Source organism: Engraulis encrasicolus, chromosome 1 (assembly GCF_034702125.1).
Source record: "Engraulis encrasicolus isolate BLACKSEA-1 chromosome 1, IST_EnEncr_1.0, whole genome shotgun sequence".
In the NCBI taxonomy this organism is placed as follows: domain Eukaryota; kingdom Metazoa; phylum Chordata; class Actinopteri; order Clupeiformes; family Engraulidae; genus Engraulis; species Engraulis encrasicolus.
Genome location: NC_085857.1, coordinates 5,804,855 through 5,821,999, shown reverse-complemented (window position 1 = coordinate 5,821,999; position 17,145 = coordinate 5,804,855). Strand labels below are relative to the sequence as shown.

Genomic DNA, 17,145 nt, shown 5'->3' with positions numbered 1-17,145 from the left:
GAGAGAGTGTGAGAATTGTTTTTGAATCCTGCTACATGCTCCCAGACCTCTGTGTGTGTCGAGCGCCACCAGGGGGCTCCAGAGCTCAAACACACAGAGGTCTGGTAGGAACCAGGCTAGCTCTTTGCACAGAGCCTGAACCTCGTTGACATATACCACTGCGCATTCATTCAAATGCATAAAAAAAACACACACAGAAAGACTAAAGCGACGTGAAGAACAAAGACGGAGAGAGAGAAAGGGTGGGAAAGAAAGTGAAAAAAGAACAAGGGAGCCGGTAGAAGACAGGAAAAAAAGAGGAAGAACTTAAAAAGAAAGCCTAAAAGACACAGAAAGCAATATGGGGAGAAGAGCGTGAGGCATAGAGGCACGCTGACAATATCCAATGCATCACTCTCATGTCAGTGCACTATTCTCCAAGTCTCAGTAGGGGTCATGGACTGAAGCAGACCAACTGCCACGCACAATTCCCTGCAGCTGCCCAATGTCTGATCTAGCCCCACAGACAGAGAGAGAGAGAGAGAGAGAGAGAGAGAGAGAGAGAGAGAGAGAGAGAGAGAGAGAGATAGAGAGAGGTAGAGAGAGAGAGANGGAGAGAGAGGAGAGAGAGAGAGGAGAGAGAGAGAGGAGAGAGAGAGAGAGAGAGAGTGTGTGTGTGTGTGTGTGTGTGTGTGTGTGTGTGTGTGTGTGTGTGTGTGCGTGCGTGCGTGCGTGCGCGTGTGTGTACGTACATGGCTGAACAGCTCGTTGGTGAGGCCCAGGTAGTTGTGCAGCGCCATGACGGTCACTCTCTGCAGACGCACCATGATGATCTGCGGAGGAGAGAGGAGGAGGAGGAGAGAGGAGGAGGAGGAGGAGGAGGAGGAGGAGGAGGAGGAGGAGGAGAGAGGAGGAGAAGGAAGAGGAGGAGAAAATGAGGAAAGGAGAAAGAGGAACTTGCTAAACCTACATTATCCGGTTCGCTTAGAAACAAACAAACAAAAACAACAAGTTTTCACTCAGTTCACATGGCATTTTCCAGTTCTAAAACACTCTGATTTACGGCGAGTCCACATCAGTCGGATCAAAACTACGAGATGTGCATCTCAAGGGTTCTACATATTGCTTTGGGCTGACGGCCACTGTTATAAATTAGCCGTTATGAGAATCACAACGATCAAGTCGTAATGTATTACTAAAGGCCCTGTGCACGGTCATAGTGGTGTAGTGCTGTGTTTTTTTCAGTGACAATTACAACGTACAAACAGTGGTGGAACGGCGTGTGTTAAAGGGACACTGTGTGAGATTTTTAGTTGTTTATTTCAAGAATTCATGCTACCCATTCACTAATGTTACCTTTTTCATGAATATTTACCATCACCATGAAATTCTAAGTATTCATTATGACTGGAAAAATTGCACTTTTCATACATGAAGTGGGATCTTCTCCATGGTCCGCCATTTTGAATTTCAAGAAATAGCCATTTTTAGCTGCAAAAATGACTGTACTTGGGCTACACTAGAAAATATTAGTTTATTATTTAGTAAACTTTCATGAAAAGATCAATTTTGGCAATAGGCAACCCAGTTTCAATGAGCAGCATAGTTGCAGTACCTTTTTTGACCATTTCCTGCACAGTGTCCCTTTAAAGGGCTACGGTACGTACCTTGGGGTACCACTGGGGCTGTCCCCTTGTACGGGTGAGGCATAAATGCAATTTTGTTGTGTGCAGTGAACACTTGTGTGCTGTGGAGTGCTGTGTCACAATGAAAATGGGAGATGGAGTTTCCCAGTTGGGCTTTCACTTTTTCACGTACCTGCACGACGCGCACCAGGCTCTCGGGGTACTTCTCGAAGATGGGCTATGGTTACGTACCTGCACGACGCGCACCAGGCTCTCGGGGTACTTCTCGAAGATGGAGAGGACTTACCTGCACGACGCGCACCAGGCTCTCGGGGTACTTCTCGAAGATGGGCTATGGGTACTTACCTGCACGACGCGCACCAGGCTCTCGGGGTACTTCTCGAAGATGGGCTATGGTTACGTACCTGCACGACGCGCACCAGGCTCTCGGGGTACTTCTCGAAGATGGGCTATGGGTACTTACCTGCACGACGCGCACCAGGCTCTCGGGGTACTTCTCGAAGATGGGCTATGGTTACGCACCTGCACGACGTGCACCAGGCTCTCGGGGTACTTCTCGAAGATGGAGAGGACTTACCTGCACGACGCGCACCAGGCTCTCGGGGTACTTCTCGAAGATGGGCTATGGTTACGCACCTGCACGACGTGCACCAGGCTCTCGGGGTACTTCTCGAAGATGGAGAGGACTTACCTGCACGACGCGCACCAGGCTCTCGGGGTACTTCTCGAAGATGGAGAGGACTTACCTGCACGACGCGCACCAGGCTCTCGGGGTACTTCTCGAAGATGGAGAGGAAAGCCTCTACTGGGAGCCGCAGCACCGTGGACATCTCAGCTGCCCGCGCGGACACCGTGCGGTACGGCCTCTGGTGGCCCTGAGAGACACACACACATACGCAGAAAAACACCTTAATGCAATACACACAAAGATACACGGCCATCGCAACTGAGACACTGACACACAACTGAGACTGTGGATTTTAGGGTAGCAGTGAAACAGATGTAGGACCCTTAAAGGGACACTGTGTGAGATTTCTAGTTGTTTATTTCCAGAATTCATGCTAACCATTCACTAATGTCACCTTTTTCATGAATATTTACCACCCCCATGAAATTCTAAGTATTCATTATGACTGGAAAATTGCACTTTTCATACATGAAAAGGGGGATCTTCTCCATGGTCTGCCATTTTGAATTTCCAGATTTCCAATTTTAGCTGCAAAAATGTCTGTACTTGGGCCATATTAGAAAATATTAGTTTATTACTTAGTAAACTATCATGAAAAAGTCAAATTTGGCAATAGACGACACAGTTACAATGAGTAGCATAGTTGCAGTACCTTTTCTGACCATTTCCTGCACAGTGTCCCTTTAAGGTAACTGACTGATTTGCTAGGTTATTAACTTTGAGTCTATAACCATCAGCCATTTCACTGTTAAGCTGATTTTGGATGTTCAGTGTTCAGGACAGGGTTGGAAATAAGCACCCGTCCACCCGCCAAGGACGGGTACATTTCATGGCTGACGGGTAAATTTTTCAACCCACCAGTCACTTAGAGTGGTTAAAATAGTGACTGGTAGATTTTAAAATCTACCTGCAACAGTGACTGGTGGGGGAAAAAACCTCAAGTTCCAGCCCTGGTTTAGGAGCTTCGATATTAAACAGTTAACTTTTTTTCAGATCTACTTCAAAGGTAAGCCGTTGTCCTCAATCAAGCCTCAGCTCATTAAGAAGTTTGAAAACAGAAAACCATTGTTAACTGGAGACACAAATACAACACACAGCACAGACAGACAGACAGACAGATGTGACTCGTGTTGTACAACTGTGGATTTTCGGGTAGCAGTAGCAGTGTGTCACCTCCCCAAAGGGGCATGTGACGGGTCTTATCCTGTGGTGCTGACAATACAGACTCAGAACACAGAACAAAGCCAGATCACACTTTCCACTCAGGGACGGAAAAAAAAAATCTGCAGCGAACTGTAAGCATCACATACACATTGGGCAAAAATGTATCAAGTCTTCACATAGAGAAGACATATGAGGGGCCATATAAGACATAATTCAATCTCACCCTCACACACACATAGAGTAGATTCTCACGCTCACATACATACTCTTAGGGCGATATGGAAAAAAGCTATATCACGATATGAATTACTTTATATCACGACAACAATAGATATCACGATAAAGCACCCCCATACTCAAATAGGGGCATCTATTTTTGGCCCTCGAATAATTTTGAAAAATTAAAAAAATAAATAAATATATATATATATATTTTTTTGGTCCGATCACGCTGTCGGCTCTTATTTTGAAATCACGCTACAGACGCTAGGAAGAAACGTGCCGTGCCCCTCCCCCTAAGCTAGTTTTCCCCTCTTTCTTTGTCCAGTCACTGGACAGGCTCCGGACAGAACAGAAGCACCTATGAGGGTGGCATTAGAGGTTGTGAGGTAGACTACAAGGGAAGGACGGTATCAGAGCCTGTAAATAAATTATTTACAAAGTTCTCTATGCCTCGTTTTTGAAAGTAATGGTCCACATTTGATTGCAAACAGTGTGTTAGGACTTCGAATTGGTTTAGCAGTAGCTGTAGCTAGTTGCTAACACAAATGAAGACAAATTGTGTTTGAGCTCTGCTGGCAGCTAACTAGTGGTAGCCTACTTAAAAACGAATTGCTTGATAAACTTTTCACACTTTTAAACAGTCCCCAAATAGTTTATTTGGAATGCTAAGACCCTCATAAGACTACAAAAAAGTTATGAGCAACTTAACGATTTATTATTGGCTGTTGCATTGAATCAACCTTGCATCAAATGTGCCATTTTCTTGTTGCCAGAGGTGTCCTCCTATCTATGTGTCCTCCTCTTTGTTGGGTGCATTATTGCATCTGACTCTCATTATGCATGCGAGAGCTGCATAAACAAAGTCATAATAAGCAACTTATGTTTGAAAAGTGTTATCTTCAGGCTTAATGGTTTTCTCACAAAGAAATATTTTTTTATGAATGTAGTCTGCAAATATGCTAACAGATAATCTCATGTCATTTAAAACAAATACTGAAGGGTGGCAATGAGAGCAAGGCAGGCACCTCACCCCACAGTGCTCCAGAAAAATGCAGGCCCTGTATGAGAGAAATGTTCTCCCATCCTGTCACTGGAAACCAAATATCTGCTGTGGGTGTGAGTGCGTGTGTTTTGTGCTTACAAAGGCCTTATCATTTTTTTAAAGTTTTAAAAGCCCTCGGGGACTTTTAATTGAGTACCCATTACATATGTTTTCAGTTATTCTCTTTATTTGCTCTTTATTTTTTCATGTCGCAAAACAACCTTTCTTTAAAATGGATCTTTTTATTGTTATTTTTACAGTTACATGAACTTATAGTGTGTATTGTGACAACATGAAATGTAATTAAATGATATTTAATTGTATACAACAGATAAAATTACTATCACGATAAAAACGATGGAAAGAGAAAGGTCACGATATACACTTTTGTATCACGATAACGATATATATCGTCATATTGCCCAGCCCTACATACTCTATACGGTCACTGTCACTCGCCAGCACGCACAAACACACACACAGGCACACAGACACACACAAAAACGTGCTGTAAGAAATACATGCAGTGCACACACCCACGGCACAGCAAAGCCGTAAGACTGGATAAGAGTCATGTTGCTCATAAAAGCCTTTGAGAGTGTGTGTGTGTGTGTGTGTGTGTGTGTGTGTGTGTGTGTGTGTGTGTGTGTGTGTGTGTGTGTGTGTGTGTGTGTGTGTGTGTGTGTGTGTGTGTGTGTGTGTGTCTAAAAGGGGAACAGGAAGTGGTAGTGATGACCAGTGCAGGATGGATGGATGGATGCCCCATGAGGAAGGAAATTACATCACTGAGATATTCTACTATGCACTTCCTCAATCTCCTCCTCCCTCCTGCACACAGAGTTCCACCGCAGACATGACTATGCAGTGTGTGAGGTGTATATTTAGGCATCCAAGGAGGGACTCATGAAGGTGGTAGTAGGGATGTCAACAATTAATCATTTTATAGCCTGAAGTCGATTGACTTTAGTTTCAATCACCTTTGAATGATTGAAGAATATAAATAGAAGTGTCTTTAAAGGGATACTGTGCAGGAAATGGTCAAACAAAGGTACTGTAACTATGCTGCTCATTGAAACTGGGCTGCCTATTGCCAAATTTGATCTTTACATGAAAGTTTACTAATTAATAAACCAATATTTTCTAGTATGGTCCAAGTACAGTCATTTTTGCAGCTAAAAATGCTTTTTTCTGGAAATTCAAAATGGCGGACAATGGAGAAGATCCCCTTTTCATGTATGAAAAGTGCAATTTTTCCGGTCATAATGAATACTTAGAATTTGATGATGGTGGTAAGTATTTATGATAAAGGTAACATTAGTGAATGGGCAGCAAAAATTCAGGAAATAAACAACAAAAAATCTCACACAGTGTCCTTTAAGTCAGTGGTTTTCAACCTTTGGGTCGAATGGCAGTGAAGGGTGTTTTTAACCAAATCAGTGGCAAGTGTGTTTTCACTTTCAATTTTGATCATAAATAATAATAAGGAGGTTCAATTGGAAGGATGTTTCAGTTGCCTTTCCTCAATCCCAGATTTGAAACCCCTCCTGCATGTTTCAGCAGCCTTCCTTTATCAAGGTTTTCAGTAGTGTTGCACCGATACCGATACCAGTATCGGTGGATCGGTACTAAAATGGTGGCATCGGTATCGGCGAGTACCAACAAATAGGGCACCGATACCATTTACAGGTGCTTGTATGACACTTAAACAGCCTTGAAATTAGTTATTTCATAGAGGTATTTAAAAAGTATAAACAGTTTTGCTGGATTCACTTTGTGAAACAGGAAAAAGACTCATACAAAGGTAGGCAGCAGCCTGACAAAGCCATGCAATGATTTTACATCCAAGTAGTATGCACTACAGCCCTTCACATATACATTTCAAACGGTATCGGTATGGTATCGGCATCGGCAGATACTGCACAGCCAGGTATCGGGTATCGGTATCGGGGCCAAAAAATGGTATCGGTGCAACACTAGTTTTCAGCCCCCATGTGCAAGTCCTTTAGCCCTGTTCAAATACCCATGTACTTATCACAGGGTATATACAGCAATCTTGAAGTCAAATTTACTACCATTTAATACCCTTTTTCACTACCTTTAGATTTTTTTTTACAACCATCACAACATTCCGATTCCAGTATTAACAAGACATCTTTTGTAATTTCTACCTTCTAAACATTACATTACACTTTCGTGTTTTGCAAAAAGACGCCCGAAAGGGAGCAGTGCGATTCCAGAGTGCTGTTTAAAAGTCTATGAACTAGGTCAGGTGGCTACTGTTGCGCGAATCACTGGTGTTTTGAAAAACGGTGACAAACAGTGAATAAACAAAGATTTTTAAAATCAAAATGGTGCAACTAAAAAAAATAATACCTCGTTTTTCAAAAATTAATACTTTTTGAGCAAATTTACGACTTTTAATGCCATTAAATTTTGACTTTTTAATTTATCACCTTTTAATACTTTTTAAAACCCTGCATACACCCTGTATCACTTATCATCATGTTTTGGGTGCTTGATGTCCTGAGGAAGTGAAAGGCAATTCTACCAATTGAGAGACAATCTCCCTCTGCCTCTCTCATAAGTGTATGTTCAAATGTTAGCCATTGCTTTTCCACTGAAAATGTCTCACTTCCTTTTCATGACTGTGATGCCGTTTTCGTTCCTGTTGTTGTCTAGCTGACACTGCTGATATTTAGTTGAGTAGGAGACAGATGGAGGAATACAGAGAGAAGACAAACGGAAAACACAACAGGAGACACACATACTGAGATGGAGACAGACAGACACACACACGCACAGACAGACACAATCACACAAAGACGGCAAATCACGCATAGGCTAATACAAAGACTCTGTGTGTGTGTGTGTGTGTGTGTGTGTGTGTGTGTGTGTGTGTGTGTGTGTGTGTGTGTGTGTGTGTGTGTGTGTGTGTGTCTGTGTCTGTGTCTGTGTCTGTGTCTGTGTGTGTGTCTGTGTGTGTGTGTGTGTGTGTGTGTGTGTGTGTGTCTGTGTCTGTGTGTGTCTGTGTCTGTGTCTGTGTCTGTGTCTGTGTGTGTATGTGTGTGTCTGTGTGTGTCTGTGTCTGTGTCTGTGTCTGTGTCTGTGTCTGTGTGTGTAAATATACGATTGTGCTGCATAATTATGCGTGTTTGTGTCAGAGGTGGTGTAAACTTACGGTGATGACGTCCAGGATGCTGAGGAGGCTGTGCACGCTGTCTCCTGGATACACCTCCTTCACAACGCCATCCTTACCGTCCTATAGGGAGACAGCAGAGGACACACACACATCATACACATACACCTCCTTCACAACGCCATCCTTACCGTCCTATAGGGAGACAGCAGAGGACACAGAACCATTAACTACCATCAAATAAAGTGGAAAAGCACTCAGATAGGGCTTTCAGGCCGACCAGAACGGAGCCGGTGCCCGCACCAGTTACGTTCGGCACTAAAGTGCTTATCTGCGAACCGCCCGTGTTCATACCGGGCTCTGAACTTTTCCCGCACGTGACTGTGTTACCCGGATGAACCTGCTGACGGCCACGCTGTCGTCACGGTTTGCGGAGAAAAACCTAGTATTTAGCGGTTCGTGAACCAACTTTCGGGTTCGCGAACGCAAGAATCTGTGGCGTGAACACGACAGCCGGTTCACGATTAGGTGCGGGAACGGGCTCCAGCACGGTTCTCAGTTGGCCTGAACGCGCTATCAGAGTGCCCAATTCCTGCTGTGAGGAGTAGAAGACCGGGCTCTGTCAAATATTCAAAAACATACACCTCGACACACACACGAATTTGACCTAGTGAAGCGAAATTTTACATTAATTCCTAGTGATAGTTAGTTAATTACACACTAATAACACAATATAGTTTTTCTTTTTTCTTATCTTTACTCTATTCTTAAGCACATTGAATGACATTTTTGTATGATACTGTGCTAAATAAATATTTTTGATTGATTGATTGATTGATTCCTAAGAGGGAGAGCAAAGTGGTGCAACAGCAAGCAAACAGGGCCGAACCGAAGCGAAAGCATTCGACCAAGTTCATGGTCAACTTCATAGTTGCGACACTGCGCTATATAAATACATGTTGTCTTGTCTATTGTGTTGTTGTATCATGCAAATGAGGAGGCAAATTTCTCCTGCGCCTGTCTGTCATCCTTTCAGGACACAAGTCTCTCAAAACACTCTAGAACAAGAATCATACAGCAGAATCAAACAAACTAAAAAAGCACTAGAAAAGCACAAGAAAAGCACAGCTATCCTCCTCCTGTGACGGGTGGAAGACACAACTCTCTCAAAAGCGCTGAAATGGAAACACATGTATTCTTCTGAATTCTTCAACCTATACTTTCTTTTTTTTCCCTTTTTTTAAAGACATTTTTAGGGGCTTTTATGCCTTTATTTGATAGGACAGTAGGACAGTCTGAGATGGGGACAGGAAGCGAGTGGGACAGAGAAACGGGGTGGGATCGGGAATTGACCCCGTCCGGACTCGAACCGGGGTCCCCGTGGGCATGCAAGCCCAAATGTGGGGGGGCTTAGCGCGCTGCGCCACAGCGCCACAGCGCCCCCGCCCCAACCCATATTTTATAACATCACTATCTTAAGTTATTAAAGTGGTACAACTTCTATAAATACCATCATACAGTATAAAAGGCATATAATGACATGACATCAATACTATGTCTTGAAATACAACAGTGACATTGGAGCCACAGTTTATATGTTTGTTGACAGAAATGCTATTCTGTAACACCACTATCCAACTTACATCATTACAGTTAAATGTATTCAAGTTCTCTGCTCAGCAAACCGACTCGTGCTGCTAAAAACACCACACTTTCTGGCATCACCAGGCTGTTCTCCATTTTAGCACATTTGCTTTGCGTTAGGCCGTCTCTCTATTCTAAAAAGAGGCTTTTTAAGCGCTGAGGGGAAAAACGCTAGCAGGTGATGTATAAATCAGCCGTAACTGCCGTAATCTGGCATTAATGAAAGCTAACACCGCAATCGTGTTAATCCGCTACTACGCTAAAGCGCTCGGCCGACACGCTTTGTTTACACAGCAGCAGCAGCAGCGGACCCCCCCCCCCACACACACACACACGCAGACCCTTAATGCCCTCTCGCAGAACCAGCGGCCTTGCGCAAGCCAAAACGGGGTCAAACGAGCAGCGTGTCTAATGGCCGACACGGAGGGAGTCGTTAACAACTCGACTGTAACTCGCCTACTCTGCTCACATCTGTCGTCGCCGTTATAATGTGGTTTACATACACTGTACTGTAGGGCCATAAACATGGCAGTGATCCAACGCCTCTTTACTGTAGAGGGCTGCAGAGTGCACGGCCAAGTTACAAGTGTTACTTACAAGCACCATATTAGAGCCACGGTTGCCAGGTTGGGCTCAATTGGGCTAAGTGGGATCAGAGCCGTTTATTAAGAGAGTCTGGCCAGTGTTGCCAGATTTGGCGATTACCCGCCCAATTGGGCTACTTGGGATGGCCGTCTGCGGTATAAAACCAGAAAAAATTGGCCATTTGGCGGTTTTTTTCTGCAGTTTTGTGCCCATAGAGATCAATGCAATTTGTTGAAATTGGGCGTAATTTAGCACATTTTGGCGTTTTTTGAGAGGCTTTTGGACGTGATTTGATCAGACACACTTGCCTTACATAGGAGGCCATTCCATAATGTTGGCACGCGAGAAGCAAATTCTTTAAGAAGCTGATTTCTTTAAAACTGATTAGATGGGACAGTACGCACGCACGCACGCACGCACACACACACACACACACACACACGCACGCTCGCACACACGCACACGCGCACACAGACACACGCGCACACAGACACACGCGCACACAGACACACGCGCACACACACACACCTGTCCCATATCTTACACACCTGTCCGATGAGGCAGAGTCCGTCTGGCCGGGCCGGAAGACGTACATGTACCCAGACACCCACACACACACACACCCACACCCACACCCACACACCTGTCCCGTATCTTACACACCTGTCCGGTGAGGCAGAGCTCCAGTTTGCCGTCCTGCACCACGTAGATGCTGGAGTCGGGCTGGCCGGGCCGGAAGACATACTCTCCCTGCTGGAACTGCAGGAACACCATGTGCTTACACAGCTCCAGGAACAGGGGCTTCTCAAAGTGGCCCAGCACCCTGTGGAGACACACACACACACACACACACGCACACGCACACGCACACGCACACGCACACGCACACGCACACGCACACGCACACGCACACGCACACGCACACACACACACACGCACAGTGAATACACACACACACACACACACACAGACAGACACACACACAGACATGTAAATAAACACACAAATACACACACACACAATATGTGAACAGGGGCTTCTCAAAGTGGCCCAGCACCCTGTGGAGACACACACACACACACACACACACACACACACACACACACACACACACACACACACACACACACACACACACGAACACACACACACACACACACACACACACACACACACACACACACACACACATACCTGCCAACCTTTAAAAAAAAATTTGAGTAGCAACTTATCGCGGCGCGGCAATTCACGGCGCAACAACTTGGCATGGCAAAGCAACGGGGTCGCCGGCGGGCCCATCTGAGAGGCTACTTTGTTTTGCATAGTCTGCCCTACACCTAGGGTTGCCAAATGTCAACAGGGAAGATATGAGACACTTCATTCAGGCAGGGGGTCCTCCCCCAGAAAAAAAATGCTTTTCTTAGATGCAATTTCCTGCATTTTAATGCATTTTAGCCTAACATCCCGTGTATCTGGCAAATAGTTTATCTTGCTCTTCACAGTACTTTGAACTACCATAATTTATTAAACTTTCATGAAAGATTTTTGTTTTGTTTGTTTCACACCATAACACCAATAAAATGCTATGATATAGTGTGCTGGAGGCCTCTAAATTAACTTTACTGATCATCAGCCAATATGGCTGTTAATCTTACTAGTCAAACATACCACCAGTCTGGCTAGTAGGCCTAAGTGGCTATTAAGTTATCCTATGTACCAGCCAAACAGAGCATTTGGTCACTTGGGGGGTGTTGGAGCTGGAATTGAGTATGAAATTGAAGCATTTGCTGATTATTTTTTTTGGCTGTAGAAGGTACATGTAGGAAAATGTATAATTTGATTATAAAATACCGAGGCATTTCAGTGATTTTTATGAACAAAAAGTTGAATTGTAATGATTCTTACATCATCTCCCCCAATATTAATAAATGGTGATGTTGTCACCTACTGTGAAGAAGCATCAGCAGTAGAGAAAAAGATAAAGACAAGTGTTATCTAAGCTAGGATAATATCAGGTTAATATTATTACGTTGGGGGCTAACATCAAAATCACACCTTCAGCATTCATTCAGTACAAAATGCGTCATGTAGTGGCTCTACTGAGGGACGGGGGCTAATAGTGTAACGGAATGAACTATGTTGTGGGTGGGTGTGATGACTGGGCCAGGACAGAGGGGGAGCTGTGGCGCTGAGAGACAGGAAGTGCCCAACTTGACAAGATGGCTTCCCAATATAAACAGGAAGTTGGTAGTGCTGGCTGGCTCTGGTCTCCTTTGTGCAGGGGGTAAGGTTGGTGGCGTACGGGTTGGTCTTTGAGTGCGTGTAGGTATGAGTGACTGAATGAATGTGTATTTGTGGTAACTATGAACTTACCTATGTAACTTACCGGCTTCTAGTAGCCGGCTGTGAAACCGGGTGACTTCGGGATGGGTTGTGTGAGTAAAGTTTCAATGTGTGATTGGTGTATGAGTGGGTGTGTATGCTTTATTTAATTTGCTTTTGATTTCTGTCTCATGCAGGGTGGCCAACCTGTAGTGGGACACCGTGCGCCACCAACTACTTCAGCCAGCGGCCCAGCATAGGTTTGATTTTAGTGAAAGTGATTTTAACCCTTTTTTAGATATTGATTGTTAAACTTAATAAAGATCATGTTAATTGTAACTTAATTTATAATTGCTGAGGTTTTAAGCTTTGTGCATTGGGCCACTGGTTGTAGTGAGGGTTTGGCTGTTCACCACAGGCCGATTTGTAGTGTTTAGTTAGCCTGGTCCGTTTGCAGTGCCTTGTACCTTTTCACAAACTATTTATTGAGTGCATTTGTAGTGGTTTACCGCATTGCTGTGTTTCTGTGTACAGTATTACCCTGCTGGTTAACAGCCATCCCTCCAACCCTCCTTTGTTTGCGATGTATTTTGCTTGTAATAAAACCCTCAATATTATTGTGAAACTGTCTCATGGCTCTTCAATGGTGTCAACAACTTTACTGGTGTTTGAACCTGGTGTTACATCTTTGGCGTAGTCTGCAGCACCAGTGTTTTAAAGTTGTTACATCATTGAGGATGTCTCTAAATCTGAATGAGGGAGGTTTGAGAGACCGAGAGCTTTTATTTCTGTGCCGTCTATTTCTGTGATGCCCTGTTTTAGAGTCCCTGTTGAAGATTTTGAACAATGGAAACGTTTTGTAAATGTGTTTTAGAAGGTTTGCTGTAACTGTTGAAAACTAACTTGATGGATGAATTATCTGCGTAGATGGGGAACTCAACTGCCCCGATGCCAGCCCTGCCTCTGCCCCAGTCACTCACTTGCTCTTCAGGCAAGACGCGGAAGAGAGTGTGAATCTCGGCACTCTGTGTACAGGAGTGCCGGCAAAAGATGGTCGATGACCCGCCTACAACCCGAGATGTGAAGACGGGGAAGCACGTTTGGCTGGATAAGAGGAAGACGGCCATGCTATTGTTGAGCAGTGAAGAATGCCCCTTGAAGAACAAGTCTGCCCCTTGTGGTGGTGGTGAATGCTCCAGGTGTGTATGGATGGTGTGTGTCATGCTCACTGGATACTGGCTCCCAGGTACCGTGGTGCCAGGACAGGGTTGGGAGAGCTTTTTGGGAGAATTGGCCAATGGCTGAAGCCTCCAACCTCCTGGCCACAGCTGAGGGCAGCCAATGGCAACGGGGTCCTGCATCTGTGGTATGGAGTGCTACAGTTGGACGTTGCTGGAAACTGTGCTCCCTCTGAAGTCAAGAAGCAAACACCCATGAACACCTGTGGAGAAAGAGCATCGCTTCACCTCACCAGGGGGCCTTGTGGGCGATGCCCATCTGGCAGGTTGACGCGTTGCAACGGTGACAAGTATTCGTGAGGTGACTGGTGGGGCAGGGCAGCATCAAAAAACGTATAAGTCAAGGACTCCTTGGATTTGCGATGGTGGTAATAGCCACAACATTGATACGCCTGTTTATGCTGAACCTGAAATGGGGAGTGGAAAAAAGGGGTTTGCATGGAATGTTGCTTTGACCTTGTCCTCTGACTAACAGGCTCCCGTAGAAGAAGCGGCAGCAGCAGATGGACCTGGTCCTGGACCCTCAACTCCAGCAGCAGGCGTGCCTGGATCCACTGCACCGATCTAGTGATGACCATCTCTGAAAGCATGCTGAGACCAGCCTGAGGACAGGCTGCAGAAAAGTGGAGGGGGATGTAACGGAATGAATTATGTTGTGGGTGGGTGTGATGACTGGGCCAGGACAGAGGGGGAGCTGTGGCGCTGAGAGACAGGAAGTGCCCAACTTGACAAGATGGCTTCCCAATATAAACAGGAAGTTGGTAGTGCTGGCTCTGGCTGGTCTCCTTTGTGCAAGGGGTAAGGTTGGTGGCGTACGGGTTGGTCTTTGAGTGCGTGTAGGTATGAGTGACTGAATGAAGCCGGCTGTGAAACCGGGTGACTTCGGGATGGGTTGTGTGAGTAAAGTTTCAATGTGTGATTGGTGTATGAGTGGGTGTGTATGCTTTATTTAATTTGCTTTTGATTTCTGTCTCATGCAGGGTGGCCAACCTGTAGTGGGACACCGTGCGCCACCAACTACTTCAGCCAGCGGCCCAGCATAGGTTTGATTTTAGTGAAAGTGATTTTAACCCTTTTTTAGATATTGATTGTTAAACTTAATAAAGATCATGTTAATTGTAACTTAATTTATAATTGCTGAGGTTTTAAGCTTTGTGCATTGGGCCACTGGTTGTAGTGAGGGTTTGGCTGTTCACCACAGGCCGATTTGTAGTGTTTAGTTAGCCTGGTCCGTTTGCAGTGCCTTGTACCTTTTCACAAACTATTTATTGAGTGCATTTGTAGTGGTTTACCGCATTGCTGTGTTTCTGTGTACAGTATTACCCTGCTGGTTAACAGCCATCCCTCCAACCCTCCTTTGTTTGCGATGTATTTTGCTTGTAATAAAACCCTCAATATTATTGTGAAACTGTCTCATGGCTCTTCAATGGTGTCAACAACTTTACTGGTGTTTGAACCTGGTGTTACAAATGGCCAATGCTCTTGGAACTTCCACGGTAACTTTTGAGGGGCATCGCTTCTTTTTTTCACTTCTCTGCATAATAGTAGGCCTATCTACCCTCATCTGCCGTCATGAGTTGGCTATTGTTCACTGTTCGGCACATATATATGATGATAGGAGAATTGACTTTATTAATAGATTGCATACGTGATTACGGATAATAGTCTGCATATTTGGTATGACGCACGACCTGTTACACCTGTTCACAGAATGGGCCATGACTCAGGGGGGAACAGTATTCCTACACGGTGTCATGGTAGGTTACGGATGTAGACCTACTCCGAGCACAACCGTTAGAACTATCGCTTTATTTTCCCGAGTTAAAATGATCCGGCGCAAAGGGAAACCAAATTTAAGTTTGCTGCTAATCTGCTAATTTATAGCGCGGTCATCAACACATTTTCTCATTCGGAAGTAATCTCGTTTCGGTCCAATATCAAAACAAGCAACAACATATTGCCGTCAAATACGGCGAAACATTGGGTGAATCATTACGACAGACCTCGGCCTTTATTTATTTTCATAAGTTTAGGGATTTAGCAACTGGACGCTATTCCCATACAGGCTACCTTTCTCAAAGTCCATTTACCTTTGAAACGGTGATTTTGACGGTGCTCACTTGTAAAACTACAGCGACAGTACCAAGATGGATAATACATGACGACAGGAGGAGGACACTTGTTTCAGAGATTATAGGAGTACATTAACCAGTCTCTCTGCTTGTGTGATTAGATTTCGAAGCAAACTTTCTGGCGGCAGCTGATGCCTCGACTCGGGAGGAGCGCAGCATAACAAATGAAGACATCCAAACTAGTTCTAGCGCTCTGATTGGTCAATATTCCCCCCACACGTTGCTGGCCAATGGAAAGGCCAGCGCGAGACAATTGCAAGCAGAGCCATACTACGGCTCTGTCTGGTTGCAAGTCTACAGAGCAATTTATAAGGGCCCACTTTGCTATTGGTTTTTCGCGTATTTTGAAGTGACAGCGCCGTAGTTTGATGTCAAAATCCGTATCTGCTACACAAAATGCGTAATGGTCGGCAGGTATGCACACACACACACACACACACACACACACACACACACACACACACACACACACACACACACACACACACACACACACACACACACACACAAACACACACGGATATGTGAATACACACACACACACACACAGACAGACACACACACAGACATGTAAATAAACACACAAATACACACACACACAATATGTGAACAGGGGCTTCTCAAAGTGGCCCAGCACCCTGAAACACACACACACACACACACACACACACACACACACACACACACACACACACACACACACACACACACACACACGCGCGTGCCTTTGCAACTTGTGGATGGACACACACGGACACACACGGACACACACGGACACACACTTCCACTTCTCCTCCTCCTCCCTTCATACACACACAAAGACAGACACACACGGGGACAGACAGACACACAGACACACAGACAGACAGACAGACACACACACACACACATGGTGTTACCTGACGTTCTTGAGCATGTAGAGGACCTCAGAGGGGAGGTGGGAGTTGGCCACGTCGAACTCGGTGAGGTCGGCCTCCAGCACGGAGGGAGGAGGCTCCTTCAGCTGCAGGGTAGGCACCTCCTTCTTGAAGCGCAGGATCCTGATAGAGGAGGAGAGAGAGAGAGAGAGAGAGAGAGAGAGAGAGAGAGAGAGAGAGAGGGAGAGAGGGAGAGAAAGAGAGAATGTGAGAGGGGGGAGATGGAGAGGAGGGTGAAGTGAAGGACGAGAGAGGAGAGAAAGAGAAAGAGGAGAGAAGAGAGGACGAAGAGAGAGAGAGAGAGAGAGAGAGAGAGAGAGAGAGAGAGAGAGAGAGAGAGAGAGAGAGAGAGGGAGAGAAGAGAGAACGAAGAGAGAGAGAGAGAGAGAGAGAGAGAGAGAGAGAGAGAGAGAGAGAGAGAGAGAGAGAG

At 45.2% G+C, this 17,145-nt stretch overlaps 1 protein-coding gene across 8 annotated transcripts in view; it reads right to left on the bottom strand.

Annotated features, from left to right (window-relative positions):
• pnpla6 (patatin-like phospholipase domain containing 6) overlaps positions 1-17,145 on the bottom strand; it is a 109,685-nt gene that overhangs the window by 64,461 nt on the left and 28,079 nt on the right. For all 8 annotated transcript variants that reach the window (XR_010034419.1, XM_063195855.1, XM_063195849.1 and 5 more), the window contains 5 exons: positions 16,698-16,838; positions 10,770-10,929; positions 7,920-8,000; positions 2,372-2,500; positions 732-812 (listed from right to left, as the gene is read on the bottom strand). Coding sequence is in view for 7 of the 8 variants with exons in the window: in XM_063195855.1 (XP_063051925.1) it covers positions 732-812; positions 2,372-2,500; positions 7,920-8,000; positions 10,770-10,929; positions 16,698-16,838 (592 nt within the window). In the remaining variant the exon portion in view is untranslated. The remainder of the gene's footprint in view (positions 1-731; positions 813-2,371; positions 2,501-7,919; positions 8,001-10,769; positions 10,930-16,697; positions 16,839-17,145) is intronic.